Consider the following 13,920-nt stretch of genomic DNA (forward strand, 5'->3'; position numbering starts at 1 on the left):
CGGTGTCGGAAGAAGTCGTGATGCACAGGAAGTGGAAGGCCTACTGGCTGTCAGGGACGAGTTGGCACTCGGAGCGTACACAAGGCAAGCTATTCGTTCGTTCAGAGGGTATCGTTAAGCGCTGCAGATACGTCTATCTAGACGGGCCGTCCAAGCGCCGGTGCACGCCCACATTCTCGAGGTAATGAGCAGTTCGCAGGACGGCATCAACTCGTCCGACGCGGCCGTATCTCGATGAGCTCGTCATCATCGCTGTCCTCATCATCGACATCAACTGGGTCGGCGAACGGTCCTTCGCCTTGGTCATTCAGGTGCAGCCTACGATCCATAGCGTTGCCAAGACTCGTGGCTTGGTCGTCATCATCGTCCACATCCAGAGGTTTACGCTCCTTCGCTTCGGTGGTGCTTGGCCGACGATCGTTGCCATTCCGGCGCCGTCCAACACCGCCCATGAACAGCGAAGCTTCTTCGAAGTCTGCTTCTGGCCGTTCTGAGGTCGCGTCCCTTCCGGCTTCATCCTCATCGAAGTATTCGTCGTCAGAGCTATCATCGCTATTAAACATACTCGATACTCGACTCGCAGTACTTCTCTGGCCGCCGACCATGTTCGAGCCAGCAACTTCCGTTCCTAGGCCAGCTGATTGGGACGCAGGGTGCAATGCATCAGGCTCGTTTGGCAGACGCTCAGCAGTCTCGACTGCCAACGCATCCGTGGCATCTGGGTCACGTTGATCCGCATGCTCAGCATCCCTACGCTTCTGCGCTAGCCGGGCAGCGAGTTGCCTTCGTGCTCTCGACGGCGGGACGTTGAGCGGCGCGGGTACTGACGGCGCGCCTGCAATCGCGACGGGAGAGCCGGCTTCCGAGGACTGTACCGGTTGTTCTGTCTGTTAATGAAAGCATTAGTCAGTATTTGGTTCGTTCAGAACGACAAGCGTACCTTCCACGAATAAGATGGATGCGATTGGGTGGAAGAGTGGTAAGCCGGCTATCCCGGCTCGTGATTTGCTAAGAGACGGGAAGGGGTGTCGCGTGACCGAGGTTAAGGGAGTCAGCGGGGATAATGCCGAACCATGTGTGCGCCGGCTCGGAACTTTGAGACCCTCTTGCAACATCATCTCTTCGGTTTGGTCGTTTTACACATGCCTGCATTGAGTGCGCACTATCTTCTTCATTGCTTCTGCCGCTCGGCATCCGCTGCCCACCACCATCTAGCACCAATCCCAAAGCCACCGGTGCCACAACCTTGATGTTTGTACAGTATTCGTACATCTTTACGTGCAATGCCGTGCAGTCATGTATGCGTGCGGGAGGGGTGTGCAGAAATGGATCAACGGTAGTCCATCTCATCAAAAGAAAGCTCACCAACCTGTTCATCATCCGGGTATGCCGCACGCGCGGCCGCAGCCGCACGTTCTCTCGCGTCAGCTACCACCTTCTCCTCATCCTCCATGTCTTCGTCATCGTCGGCTTCGCCGAATCCCGATAACATTGTGCCGGAGTTGATCTCGAAGCTCTGTCCTACGGTGCCTTCGCTCATAGCCAGAGTGTCCTGTGGCACATTTCCGGAGCCTATGCCAGCGGAGGCGAGACCAGTGCCCGTGTTTGAACCGAAGCCACTGCCGCCCATACCAGCCTGGCGCATGCCGATGGCATTCTCCGGCCGGATGCCGCCGAGCACGGCGTTGTCCTTGTCACGAGTCTCGGTCAAAGTGCCATCGACATAATGTGCCCACTCTGGTCTGTTGACACGGTCGAAGACGACTCGGTCCAGTAACTCCGATGGTTGTCGATGTCCAAATTTGCAGACTTCTTCGGCAATCAGCGTCAGATGGCCCATGTAGCCTAGGCGCATGCCCTTTTCGGTCTGCGATCGATCTGACACCGCCTGACCGTCCAGTATTCTGTCCGTAATGTCCCTCGTCGACATTAAGCCAAGGGTGTCTTTAGGTCTAGAGTCCTTGTCTTGAATAGGCGTGAAAAGGTCGAACGCCATAGCGCGATTATAGCCACGCTCCAACGTACCGTTGAAGACCTGTTGTATGACATCGTAAACCACATTATGGAGGAAGTTATTCCATGGAAAGCGAAAGAAAAAGTCCTGCAAGTACCACCCGTATAAGTATCTCGTGGTAGTACAGAATCTTCGAGCGTGCAGAAAGGGCGAAGAGAACAGGACTTACAAGTATAGTAGGCACAACTTGGTGCTCAACGAACTGCATCTTTAGTAAGTCTCCGACAACTGGATTGCCGTCCGCTTCTGTCTCGTACAGCTGTCGTTCTCCATTGGTCATGAATGGCTCACCACCCTGTATGGTCGCTATGCTTTGATCGACATCAGTCTGATCCTCACTGTCAGATTGTCCAGATGCGCCGTGTATAGGGTCGATCGCATCTGGCGGAGGCGGCTCTTTCCGAGCGAATAGGGGAGCAGGCTTTTCGACTTCCTTTGCCAGCTCTCGTTCCAGCTCCGTGGGGCCCTCGTCATCTAGGTCAGTCGGCTCCTCGCCGAACTCGGTCATTACGGTGTCCTCATCGATGTTGATATTGTGAACTCTATCCGTCACACCAGCAGTCGTCGGCGAGTCTGCAGCCTGTGTGGGCGGAGGATCGAAGTGCAACATCGGCTCATTTGGTGGCGCTTTCGGCTTGTTCGGTGAAAGAGGCTTTGGCATATCTGGGTCATTCGGCAGATGATTTTGTGGTTCTGTTGAGCCGCGCTTCTCAATCTCCTTCATTGCAGGGAGTCCGGTTTCCTCAATCTTCTCATTAAACTCGTCAAAGCTGACCTCATCCGGTAGATCGTCTGTGTCCGCGTCGCGGCGGGTGACTTTCTCGAAGCCGTCTTCGTCTGACGCATTCTGCACCTCAAGCTTGCGGGCCTCCTCTGGCTTCTCATCCATCTCCTCGTCTGTGGGACGTTGAGCGTGGTGGAAGCCGTGTGAGTCTACAGAGCTGCCAAACTCCTCGTGGCTGTCATCGTTGAGTGGCGACGTTGGTGCTCTCGGCGTTGCGAGCTTGCCATCAGCTTTCAACCTCTCACGCTCAATGTCACGTTTTCGGACTTCTTCCTCCGCACCACGTTCGTTGAGCAGAGCCATATTGCTGCAATGCAACAGCTCGGCCATCAGCTCACAAGTCTTGAAGCGATCAAAGCCGAGAGGCTCAATCTTGCCGCCGAAAGCGGCCTGGAGGTCCGGTTTTCGTGCGGAAGGCGAGCGGATGAGGTGCATGAAATCAGGTACGTGAGTTGCAAACTGCCGCAACAGCGTACCAAGATAGATTGGGTCAGAAGTCTTTGGCTCGGGTCCTATCTGGCTCTCAGTGTCGTAGTCTGAGTTATTCTTTCGTATGACTTCGATGATAATGCCTACACCGACTGTGAGTGCATTGCTACCACGAAGCATCTCAGAGATGAGTATCTGAATGCACGGTTCTGACACTAGCTGCCGGGTAAGCTCATTGGGTCCTATCACAGACTGATCTTGCGTAGTAGCATTGGCGGAAATGGTGATGATGGCTTTGAGAAAGTCGCCTGCGGAAGTTTGCGTTGCCGAGGTGTGCTCTGCTGTGAGATAGTCAAGAAGTAATGGGATCATGTCCTGGGTTTGCAACCAGTCCACAATGCCTGCACCGCCTTCATGCTTCTCCAGCGAAATGATCTTGAGGAGAAGGTCCATTACAACCGGACAGTCCACGTGCTGTAGCATGGCAGGTACGATGCCATTCAGACTCTTGAAAAAGGCGAGCATCTCCTCAGTCTTCTTATCCAGTAGCGTCTCGTTCACTTTCGTAAAGTAGCCAGCCTGCAGCGGGTCCAGCGGAGTCGGCCGACGTATGTATTGCCAGAACTCTCGCAAGTAGTCAGGATGTGACAGAATGGCTTCCGTTATTGACCACACCTCTGAAGACAGCACTTCGCAGGCGACGTATGCGTACTTCTTCCGCTGCGCCTCTACTTTCTCCTGCTCCGTTTCGCCATCTTCGTCCTTTTTGCTGACGGACTTTGAACGTGCCCGTCCTTTGCCTTTGCCGAAGAACGAAATGCCGGGTGACTTGACCTCTTCTTCCTTGTGTTCTTCAGCTTTGATCTTCTCTTCTGCTTCGTCAGGTAGCTTGTCCGCTACGACATATTGGAGCAGTTTCCTCAGCACAGGCTCTTCTCGCAGGAACTCTATGAGCTTGCTGTTCTGCTGCTTCAGCTCCTGTATCAGGTCGCTCTCGTCCAGCAATTCCTCGACTGTGACGTCTTGCTTGTCGAGGATACTATCAAGACTTGATATATTGGCGTAACCGCCGAATCTCCAGAACATGCTGGGCTAGACGTGTGAAGAGGCCAGCGAGTGCTCACCCTCAGTTCCAGTAATCACCTCCAGAAGCGCGCCGAGGGCAGGAGCCTGAGCACCATGCGCTTGTAGTCGCGCAGATGCTTCGATGGTGCTTGTTGCAAGGGTGTTCAGTGCAAGGTGCTGGCGGTCAGAGTCCGTGCGCGGAGACAGGCCGAGGGGCTGTCGCGTGCGCTGTCCTGCAGTGCGGGCGTACATCAATATACCCCCTGATCTTCACTCGACGGATGGATCATGCCTCGTACGCAAGGTATGGAAGGCTTCCACAGTGGCAAATGCACGGAAAGGCCTACTACAAATGAGTCTGTTTCGTGGCGGTAGAACGCTGGTGAGCCTCAAGTTCGGGAGGAGGCAGGAGGAAAGGGAAGGGGTCTGCCCGTTGGCGCAGGCCGCTAAATCGTCAGGAGAGCCATTCCGGTTTATTAGCAACATCATCATCGTATCTCAACGCAGGTACGTGAACTATATAACTACGTTACAAATTTTGGTTCCTTGCGTATTGTAAGGTCATTGCAACGGTCGTCCACCTTGATACATCATCTGTTAGACTGACAAAGCAACAAGCAGCCACGAGAAAGCTCCGATCCAAAGCCGCATGGACAAATACATATCGTTCCTCTACTGGGGTGGTCATTCAAGTCGTATTCGCTAAGTGTTACAAATTACGCTCATGGCGAGTGTTACCGGACGCGACGCCGATTTCACTCCCTCCCTCCGCTTAACCTTCTCTCCATCTCATCCTGCACTCCCTGCATCTGCGCTTCTTCGTACGAAGGGGGCGCGGACTGTGCGGTTTCAGTTGGCTTCGCCTGCGGCCTGTCATCTTCCACGGCGACACCACTATCCCTCTGCACCGAGCTCTGCTGCACCGGAGCCGCCGTTGGCACAACACTCGGGACCATCACCGGCGACAATAGCGGGCCGTCGCTCTCCTCTTGGTACGCTGGCAGATCTTCGAGGTTCACGTTTGACACATCGACGCCATTCACCGCCGCTCTTGCCGGTCCCGACCCGTCTCCGTCCACTCGGTTGACCTCGATAGCCTGTTGTAATCTTTCTCGAATCCTCTCGTAATTGGTGTGGAAGTCGAATGCTCCGCCTTCCTTGAAAGTCAATCGAATCTCTACTACGCCGGTGCTTGGTGTGGGGATGCCCCCGCCCTGCACAGGCTGCAGTAGAGCAGTCCAGACGTTCGGTCCGAAGAACGGCGCAGTCACATGGCTATCGTGCAGGTTCAGAAGTGGTGCTGCGAAGCTCTTCAACTTATCTGTTGCCTTGTCGGGTAGGTATATCATACGTCGATTCGTAAGATATAGTACGCCGCTTGCATGTGTCAAACTGAACGGTTTCTGCTGCTTCGCTGGATAATGTGAAGGCGTGGAGATGGCGAAGCCTATCCGCGGTGGCGCAGTGAAAAGTGTTTGCTCGTTTGGTAGTGGTGTATAAGGCGGGTTGGTGTCGGGTGACAGCATCACCCAGCTACTGAGGTGTGAGCGGATGCGCTCGGTCGTAGACATGATCACGGTTGCGGTCGGGGACATGACAGGCTTGGTACAGAAAGGGTGGAGGGTAGAGACTCACTTAATTGACATGTCGGCAGGGTCAATATATGACAGCCCAAAAGCATGAAGGTCCACCCAATGCAGCGTCCGCAGTACTGCCCTCGCGTACTACCACCACCCAGGTGTCTGTGCTTTTCCCAATATGCGTGCTCGAGTGGTCAGGGTAGGTAGACGGTAAGACGACGCTTTAGGTTGAACAGCGTCTTCTTCCACGCGCGTAAGCCGCTGCCAGGAACCCACAATGAGCCAATTAAAGGACACTTGACGAAGGGGTAGCTCTGCATGGATGGCGCCACCAAGGTCTTAGAAGAGTGGTAGATGTTCGGACTTTGGCAGCTCGCGGGTAGAGCGTGGGGCAACTCGCCAAACGCGGATCTCGCTGGTGCGGCAAGCGTGGCTTCCTGGAATATTCACAACATCATTTATTCCATTTGGAGCAGACGGACGTGGATGGTTTCAGCAATGTAGGCTCTTACGGCGTCGATCGCTAAAGTCGTTCAACTAGCAATCAGAAGCCTATCAGTGCCATATAAGGTGCCGTGCCATAGGCGCAGACCTCCTCACGGCAAGACAACGATCTTCCCGCCAGCTCGATTTTCCTCCATTGTCGTGTGAGCCTCTACAATTTCATCCAGCCTGAATGTCTTCCCGATCGACACAGGTAAGGTGCCTTCCTCGATCTGGTGGACCATCTCCTGCAACGGCGTATTCATGAACGCCCGAGGACCTCCGTCGTAAGATGTCAAGCAGACGCTCGTTGGGATGGCGTCCATAGGGCTGAAGTCCTTCAGAGCCCAGCCTACAACACTTCCTCAGCAATGTCACAGATGAGACCAGACCTGAGTGACTCACTGTCTCCGACCATTCCTGTCATGCATACAATACCGTGAGCAGCGACACACTGCAGACTGTCGAGCAAAGTGGTTGTCCCAACCAGCTCCAGCACTTTGTCCACGCCTTCGCCACCCGTCTGCTTCCTGACCTCCTGAGCGATGCTGCCATCGTCGATAACTACGATGCTCGCCCCAGACTTCTTCAGCAGCTCCTCCCGTTTAGGGTTACGAGTTGTCGACACGACTGTCACGGCATGGTTCTTCGCGATCGCCGCAGCAGCCAATCCAACGCTGGTTGTACCGCCTCGGACAAGGAGTTTCTCGCCCTGCTTCAATTGCAAAGCGTTGAACAGACTACCATATGCGGTCTGCAGCATCTCGCCACAGCCACCGAGGACGTCCCAGGGCAACTTCGTCTGCAGCTTCTGGATCTGGCCGGCAGGGACGCATGTGAACTCAGCGTAGCCGCCATCAAACGAACGTCCCATGCCTCCCATGGCTGTCGCTACGACGTCACCCCTCTGAAACTCGCCACCAGGGGCTTCCTCGACAATGCCGGTTGCTTCGATACCAAGGATGCGCGGAAACTTGACGCCGGGACTGTGCCCTTGACGCGTGAACAGCTCAGACCTGTTGAGGCCAAAGGCTTTGACGCGAATGAGTACCCAACCTTGCTGCGGTTTAGGAATTGGGCACTGTTCCTGGTGAGTGAATTGAACGCTGATTGGGCTGATGTACAATCACACCAATAACGCGCTCGTACCTCTTCGATCCTGAGTACATCAGGACGTCCTGCTTCGTAAATCACGGCTGCTTTCATGTTTCGTTCCATCTTTGGTCCGTTCGATTTCTCTCACCTTTGTTGGTCGTCTACGTGGAAGCCGTAACGATGTTCCGCCCCCACGGCATTACATACACTCTCGGGCGGAATGCACGCCGAGCCCAAGCTGTCAAAAGTGGCAACATGGGCAGAAACGCTGGCATATGTAGCCCGGATTCAACAAGGTTCAGCTGACAGACTTCAACCATGCTGCAATCACAGATTGCATAAGCCAATCCTTACGCAACCGGACTGTCGAGCTAGCTCACCATCCGCATAGAGCTAAGCATGCTTTCCTGTACCATGTGCCATGAGATATGGCTTGCTCTAAGCTCGAGCTGTATGAGAGAGCGGAACATCAAAGCACCGGAATGAGCAGACTAACCTGAAGCAGTTTAGCTGAGCCAGGTTCCTGCATGCAGACACGAACCCGAGCTGCTTGATAAAGGTACAGGAGCTGCCGCTATGATGGACTCTGTTCGTTGCAGGGTTTCCCGACCCAAGTGGTGCGATACACGAGCTCATAAGACACGACGATCGAAGTATGGCGGAAGCTCAGGCTTCTGAGATCGACCAACAGCAGCACCGACCAATACCGAGACGCTCCCACAAGAAGAGCAAGAGTGGCTGTCGTACCTGTAAGGTGCGGAAGGTGAAGGTACGACTTATGGGCTCAGAACTCAATGCTGTTTGAGAGCGTAGGCTCAAAGTATTGACCATTTTCTGCAGTGCGACGAGCATCGACCAGCTTGCCAGAATTGCCAACGCCGCTACCCTAGCATTGTCTCCTGCGATTTCGATGACCAGGAGCCGAAATTTAGACCAATTCCGTCGCCATCAGCCGAATCTTCTCATCAGGCACGCACGGGACAGTCTCGCCGCATCTCCGTACCGGGTGAGCTCACAGTGCGACCCACCGGCTCTACTGGTCGATTAGCCGAGCCGTTACAAATACCACTGGAGCTCGCAGCGGATCGTCTCGATCCGTTTGAAGCACGGCCTGCTACTCAAGAGCCGGCGCCTAGTGTCGACGCTCTGCTGAGCCATTATCTCTCCAATTTCGCATATCGGTCCTTTCCCTTCTATGCCAGTAGGCCGCTTATAGAGCTCTGGTGGCCCTTCGTACGCGCGGACGAGGTTCTGTTTCACGTTGTTCTACTTCTGAGCAGTCTGGATCGAGCGAACTTGCAAGGCTCCAATGACAGCCTGCATACGCGGCGCCTGCTCGATCAATGCTTGACACTGCTGAATACCCGGGTGATGAATCCGGTCGCTGGCATCAATGACCACACGCTCGTGGCTGTATCCTCCCTGGCTGCTATGGAACATGATCGAGGCAATATGCGGGCGCTCGACATGCACCTTGAGGGGCTGAAACGGATCGTTGAGCTAAGAGGCGGGCTGAACGTCATTAGATCGACCAATCCCATGGTATATTGCTCGTTCTTTGATGGAAGCATTCAACTGAGTGCTTGACTAGGCTTCGAACATTGTATTCTGGTGTGCCATGGTATCCATCAACGAACCGCAGCTATTGCCATTGACGTAAGCCGAATGTCTGCATGCCGCCCGTGCGAGTCGCTGACCGGGTAATATAAGCAGCTATGGAGATGGAGCACGTGGCATTGCCTCGCTCGAGAACCCTGCATTGGTTACACTTCTGACCCATGATGGTGACGAGAAGAATCTCCTCGAATTCGGAGTCGATGTTACTACTGCGAACATTCTCCACGAGGTCCAGCGGGTGTCAAGACTCTACACGTCCACGGGTCCAATATGGTTCGCCTCACGAGGCAAGCAACGTCCTTAGTCTGCTCTGCTCAATCCTCGAAAGGCTGCTCCAAATGTCGCACACTGCAGCCAGCGACTCTCCGATACCTGGGCTCTCGCAAAGTTGCCGGCTTGCAGGCTGCCTGCATGTACGTATTCTCTCACTCACAAGCCCTAGTTTCTGTCTGAAACAGCACTGATGTATTTGGTCCATACTTTCAGGTCTTCACGCCCATGTCCGGCTACTTCCCCAATCCGACTCTGATGCTGCATACTATCGTGCGAGACCTCAAAGCCTCTCTCACGCACCTCATCAGAGCACTTGGAACGCGAAGTCACCTGCTATTGTGGCTCTTAGCAGTGGGCGGCATAACTGCACACTATCGTGCGAGACCTCAAAGCCTCTCTCACGCACCTCATCAGAGCACTTGGAACGCGAAGTCACCTGCTATTGTGGCTCTTAGCAGTGGGCGGCATAACTGCACACTCTATGCCCGAGAGGGCATGGTACGTCGGCCATTTGGTGGTTGTCATTACGGACTTGGTCATCCAGAGCTGGGAGGTAAGTCTGATCTATGCTACCGAGTCTGTCAAACGTCATGAAGCTGTGGCACTGGTGCCGTTAGATTGCGGAAGGCAGGACAGCAGTGGTAGCGTTTCAAGGCTGCTGCAACCTAAGGGACTGGCTGGCACGATAGCAAGGCCCAGCATCTCCCTTTGTGTGCGCCATGTGTTGGTGTGCGTCACCACTCGTTCGCAATTAGCGACGGAAGTCTTGTGTAACTGCGGGTCTGAGCTGCAGAAGACCTTGTTTCAGACTTAGCTCGTTCCCATATCTGACACGAGTGCCGGCTGACGTTAGCCTGTGGTAGGAAATGCGTCAGCACTTGATCCAGCTAGCGTTCCACGACAACTTCTGCGACATTAGCTTCGAAAAGCTCTGGACAGAGGCTCGGCATAAGCAGGAACTCTTGAATCTGACGCCGGAGACCACGGGCTTCGGTGTCATTAGGTGAGCGACATGCAAGAGTCTAAGCGCGCTGAGATACGTTGCCGCCCCAAGGACTGACGCGGTTATGCGGACGTAAAAGCGCATCTCGCTACTGTCATAGTCCGCGAGCCTGGAGAGACAGACGATTGGCCCGATCCCAGATGTCTCGCTTAGTGCAGCGCGTCACGACGACGTAAAGCGGAGCCTGGATGCCCAGACCAGAAGACACTGGAAGTAGGTCGAGTGGTGTTGTCGTGGTCCCAGACGGCGGAGACGGAGCTGCGGTACGCGCTTGTAGTACAGCCTGTGCCAGCTCGACAATGGCCTGAAACTCAGCTTCGAAGACGTCGAAGTCACTCGGTTCAGGGCCGCCGTCCGAAGCCAAGATGCAGCAGGTGAGGTGATTGGCCTTCAGAACACGGCACTGTGTGAGGTCGTCGGCACCCATCGTCGACATTTGCGCAGAGAGAAACTCCGTGAAAGCAGCCTCCCAGTTCTCGAGCCAAATGCGGAGATTCTTCTTCTCTTCCGCGCCTAGTCTTCGTGCTTCATTGGGGAAATGAACTGTTGCTGGCAGATGACTTTGCCACCACAGTACGGTGCAGCAATGGTGTAGTGTCGCATGCGCTTGGCTGAGGGTTGTTATCCGGGTCACATTTGGCGTTGGGAGTGTTCTTGACGCTGCGTCCATGCCGCCTTGTCCTCACTAAGCCTGTAGTGCTCGGTGTTCAGGAGCACGTCCAGGGAGAAGTAGGCACGGATAGCGGTGGTCGTCTGACGACGTGGAATCATGTCTGGTAGGTTCAGTAATCGTTCGTGTAGGAGGTCATAGCGTTTCGCTGACTTTGAGGTCAGGTTGCATTGTTATCCTCAAAATGCTGACAGGCGGGATGGCAATATGCGCATTGACGTCCGCGTCATATATGCTCAAATGATGGATTATCCACACTCCTTATGACGATGGCGTACCGACTGCCCCAAGCGATGAGTAAGTATTGCTTCGTTTATCAGGCCTCCAATGTTGGGTTCAAATGCTCAAGTCTAACTCACGAGCAGTGCGTGATGGCACCGGATGTCGTACATATGCTGAATGTTGGCAACACGAACGTAGCATGCCCGAGATCCAACCTCACGCCTACACGTGCCATATATGCATTCAAGAGGAGCTGCGTTGCACCTCAGGATCCCAATCGCCGCTGGGGTGGTTATAGGCGGATTCGGGTCGACGAGCTTCGCTTGTGCAGGAACTACAGCACCGGGTCCTCAGGCCGCCCCAATCCTTCAGGAACGGGAGGATGAACAAGCGTTGATATACTTTTTCTTCGAGGCGTGCACAGCAGCCCTTACGACCGTTGAGTCTTGAGGAGTTGACTAACGACCCGACACAAACTTGGCATACGGGGTCACTGGCTGGGCATTCAAGATTTGACAGCAAGCTTACCTGCGAGTGCCATTCTGTTCTTTTGTCAACGATTTGACTCAGGCTGGGACCATCCGCACTTCATGCGCCGGGCAAGCTTAGCTGCAGCCACCAGCGAGTAGTCATGGTCCTCGACTTATGTAAGTCAGCATTGTGGCGCCGTGGAAGAGGGTTCCATCGGGACAGTGCTCGCTCGGGTTCCGGTGCCAGCGCGGTTCCGGTCTGATAGCGACCCACTAGTTCCCAGCACAGCGAGCAGACTCCGGTACCGGTGAGGGTGTAGACCTCTTGAACTGCTTGAGCAGAGTAAAACCGTTTAAGTGCACAACGAAGCGAGGTTAGCCCTGACATGTTGCGGACCCAGCGAGTTCATGTTCTGGCCCCAGGCTACTGAGGACTACGCGCCTGACGGAAAGCAACGTCAATAGCATGAACAAGAGAAGTTTGCGATATTAGCCCCGTCGTCATGCACAGTAATAAAAGTCCAAACAAACGGAATCTACTGTCTTCATGTTTTCTTTTGCGTTGCCCCAGAACATTTATCCGCTTTGAAGCTGGGGTTGCCTCAGGCAGGTTTCACATGGAAGTCAATTCGCTTGATGACGACCGGAGAAGCATGTGAAAGCGAGCCGAGGCTTGTCGCAGCAGCCTCATCGCATCCAGCTCATGTGGTCAGCACGAATGTTCGATGTGCTCGTGACAATGATCTGCTAGTATCTAATACCGTTTAATCTACGACCACGACCACATAACCTTCTTAGCTACCTTCGACGCATTAACGTGCCAATCCTCGTCATGGCAAACCAGACTGCAAACATGTCCGCCGCTCAATCCCGCCTTTCGCAGGTCGCCTCTCACATGAACGCCACCGGTAAGGCAGCTTTGTTAGAAAAGCGGCCCGACGACGTTGTTGTAACCACGGCTCTACGTACGCCAATCACAAAGGGTGGCAAGGGTGGCTTCAAAGACACTGCAGGCGCGGACCTCCTCCATGGCGCCTTCAGGGCGCTCATTGAGAGGTCAGGCATCGATCCGAACTTGGTTGAGGACATTGCTGTAGGCTGCGTGCTTGCACCAGGCGGCGGTGCTACAGAGTTCCGTGCAGCAGCTCTGGCAGCAGGCTTTCCGGACAGCACGGCAGTCAAGTCATTGAACCGACAATGCTCGTCCGGCCTGCAAGCATGCGCAGACATCGCCAATGCCATCCGCAGCGGCATGATTGAGATCGGCATTGGTGCAGGTGTCGAAAGTATGTCGACTCAATACGGCCCTCAGGCGGTTACCGAGTTCAGCGAGCTGCTTGAGAACCACAAAGCTGCCGCCGAGTGCAAGGTTCCGATGGGTAAGTTGAGCGAACAGATGGCCAAAGATCGCCACATCAGCAGAGAATCTCAGGACCAATTCGCAGTGGACAGCTACAGGAAAGCTGGGGTCGCACAAAAGCAAGGGCTGTTTAATGAAGAGATTGTGCCGCTGAAGGTCAGGTGGACAGACCCGAAGACGGACGAGGAGAAGGAGGTTACCGTGTCGGTAGATGATGGGGTCCGCGAGGTTACCATGCAGTCCATCACCAAGATTAAGCCTGCATTCGCCAAAGATGGTACCATCCACGCCGGCAACGCCTCGCAGATCTCGGACGGTGCAGCAGCCGTACTGTTGATGAAGCGCAGCACAGCAGAGCGCCTGGGTCAGAAGATATTGGGCAAGTACGTTGCAGCGTCAATTGTCGGTGTGCCTCCGCTTCTCATGGGAATCGGTCCGTGGAAGGCCATCCCTGTGGCGCTGGAGAAAGCAGGCATCTCGAAGGATGATGTAGACATCTTCGAAATCAACGAGGCCTTTGCTTCGCAGTGTCTTTGGTGCGCCAACGAGCTCGGGCTGCCGTTGGAGAAGATCAACCCCAAAGGTAACGCTTCCGCGCACACCACCAAGAGAGGTATGTACTAATGGATGCATTAGGTGGCGCCATTGCGTTTGGACACCCCCTCGGTTGTACTGGTGCAAGACAAGTAAGCACTGTAAGTTCTATCTTCGCCTGACCTTGCCGGAATTCTGCTGACTCCCTTTTCAAAGCTGTTGTACGAACTACGGCGGACAAGTAAGAAAATCGGAGTTACTTCCATGTGCGTGGGTACTGGCATGGGAATGGCAGCTGTCTGGGTCAGCGAGTAGAGGTAG

General features: G+C 54.5%; 7 protein-coding genes across 7 annotated transcripts; 2 read left to right on the forward strand and 5 right to left on the reverse strand.

Annotated features, from left to right (window-relative positions):
* Window positions 1-707: 707 nt before the first annotated feature.
* BAUCODRAFT_58834 (uncharacterized protein) lies at window positions 708-4,313 on the reverse strand (the record flags this gene model as incomplete). The annotated part of the gene is made up of 3 exons (XM_007676373.1): window positions 708-859; window positions 1,414-2,101; window positions 2,184-4,313. Coding segments are annotated over 3 exons (2,970 nt in total), but the record flags the coding sequence as incomplete, so codon positions are not given.
* Window positions 4,314-4,780: 467 nt separating this feature from the next.
* Window positions 4,781-6,211, reverse strand: BAUCODRAFT_32235 (uncharacterized protein). Its single transcript, XM_007676245.1, has 2 exons — window positions 5,928-6,211; window positions 4,781-5,825 (listed from the first exon to the last, which is right to left on the reverse strand). The coding sequence occupies exons 1-2, from the start codon at window positions 5,936-5,938 to the stop codon at window positions 5,048-5,050; spliced, it is 789 nt and encodes a 262-aa protein (XP_007674435.1). The 5' UTR covers window positions 5,939-6,211; the 3' UTR covers window positions 4,781-5,047.
* A 168-nt stretch (window positions 6,212-6,379) lies between these two features.
* Window positions 6,380-7,590, reverse strand: BAUCODRAFT_32251 (uncharacterized protein). The gene is made up of 3 exons (XM_007676246.1): window positions 7,507-7,590; window positions 6,761-7,438; window positions 6,380-6,707 (listed from the first exon to the last, which is right to left on the reverse strand). The coding sequence occupies exons 1-3, from the start codon at window positions 7,571-7,573 to the stop codon at window positions 6,469-6,471; spliced, it is 984 nt and encodes a 327-aa protein (XP_007674436.1). The 5' UTR covers window positions 7,574-7,590; the 3' UTR covers window positions 6,380-6,468.
* A 515-nt stretch (window positions 7,591-8,105) lies between these two features.
* On the forward strand, window positions 8,106-9,957 carry BAUCODRAFT_23055 (uncharacterized protein; the record flags this gene model as incomplete). Its single annotated transcript, XM_007676120.1, has 8 exons — window positions 8,106-8,219; window positions 8,291-8,992; window positions 9,042-9,106; window positions 9,164-9,340; window positions 9,396-9,480; window positions 9,554-9,838; window positions 9,885-9,893; window positions 9,937-9,957. The coding sequence occupies 8 exons, from the start codon at window positions 8,106-8,108 to the stop codon at window positions 9,955-9,957; spliced, it is 1,458 nt and encodes a 485-aa protein (XP_007674310.1).
* A 228-nt stretch (window positions 9,958-10,185) lies between these two features.
* BAUCODRAFT_417842 (uncharacterized protein) lies at window positions 10,186-11,169 on the reverse strand. The gene is made up of 2 exons (XM_007676774.1): window positions 11,167-11,169; window positions 10,186-11,116 (listed from the first exon to the last, which is right to left on the reverse strand). Exon 2 carries the CDS (start codon window positions 11,011-11,013, stop codon window positions 10,438-10,440), a length of 576 nt encoding a protein of 191 aa, XP_007674964.1. The 5' UTR covers window positions 11,014-11,116; window positions 11,167-11,169; the 3' UTR covers window positions 10,186-10,437.
* Window positions 11,170-11,388: 219 nt separating this feature from the next.
* Window positions 11,389-12,229, reverse strand: BAUCODRAFT_32265 (uncharacterized protein). The gene is made up of 2 exons (XM_007676247.1): window positions 11,764-12,229; window positions 11,389-11,711 (listed from the first exon to the last, which is right to left on the reverse strand). The coding sequence occupies exon 1, from the start codon at window positions 12,091-12,093 to the stop codon at window positions 11,824-11,826; it is 270 nt and encodes an 89-aa protein (XP_007674437.1). The 5' UTR covers window positions 12,094-12,229; the 3' UTR covers window positions 11,389-11,711; window positions 11,764-11,823.
* Window positions 12,230-12,558: 329 nt separating this feature from the next.
* Window positions 12,559-13,914, forward strand: BAUCODRAFT_146808 (uncharacterized protein; the record flags this gene model as incomplete). The annotated part of the gene is made up of 3 exons (XM_007676775.1): window positions 12,559-13,648; window positions 13,702-13,760; window positions 13,816-13,914. The coding sequence occupies 3 exons, from the start codon at window positions 12,559-12,561 to the stop codon at window positions 13,912-13,914; spliced, it is 1,248 nt and encodes a 415-aa protein (XP_007674965.1).
* Window positions 13,915-13,920: the final 6 nt, after the last annotated feature.

Source organism: Baudoinia panamericana, assembly GCF_000338955.1.
Source record: "Baudoinia panamericana UAMH 10762 unplaced genomic scaffold BAUCOscaffold_4, whole genome shotgun sequence".
In the NCBI taxonomy this organism is placed as follows: domain Eukaryota; kingdom Fungi; phylum Ascomycota; class Dothideomycetes; order Mycosphaerellales; family Teratosphaeriaceae; genus Baudoinia; species Baudoinia panamericana.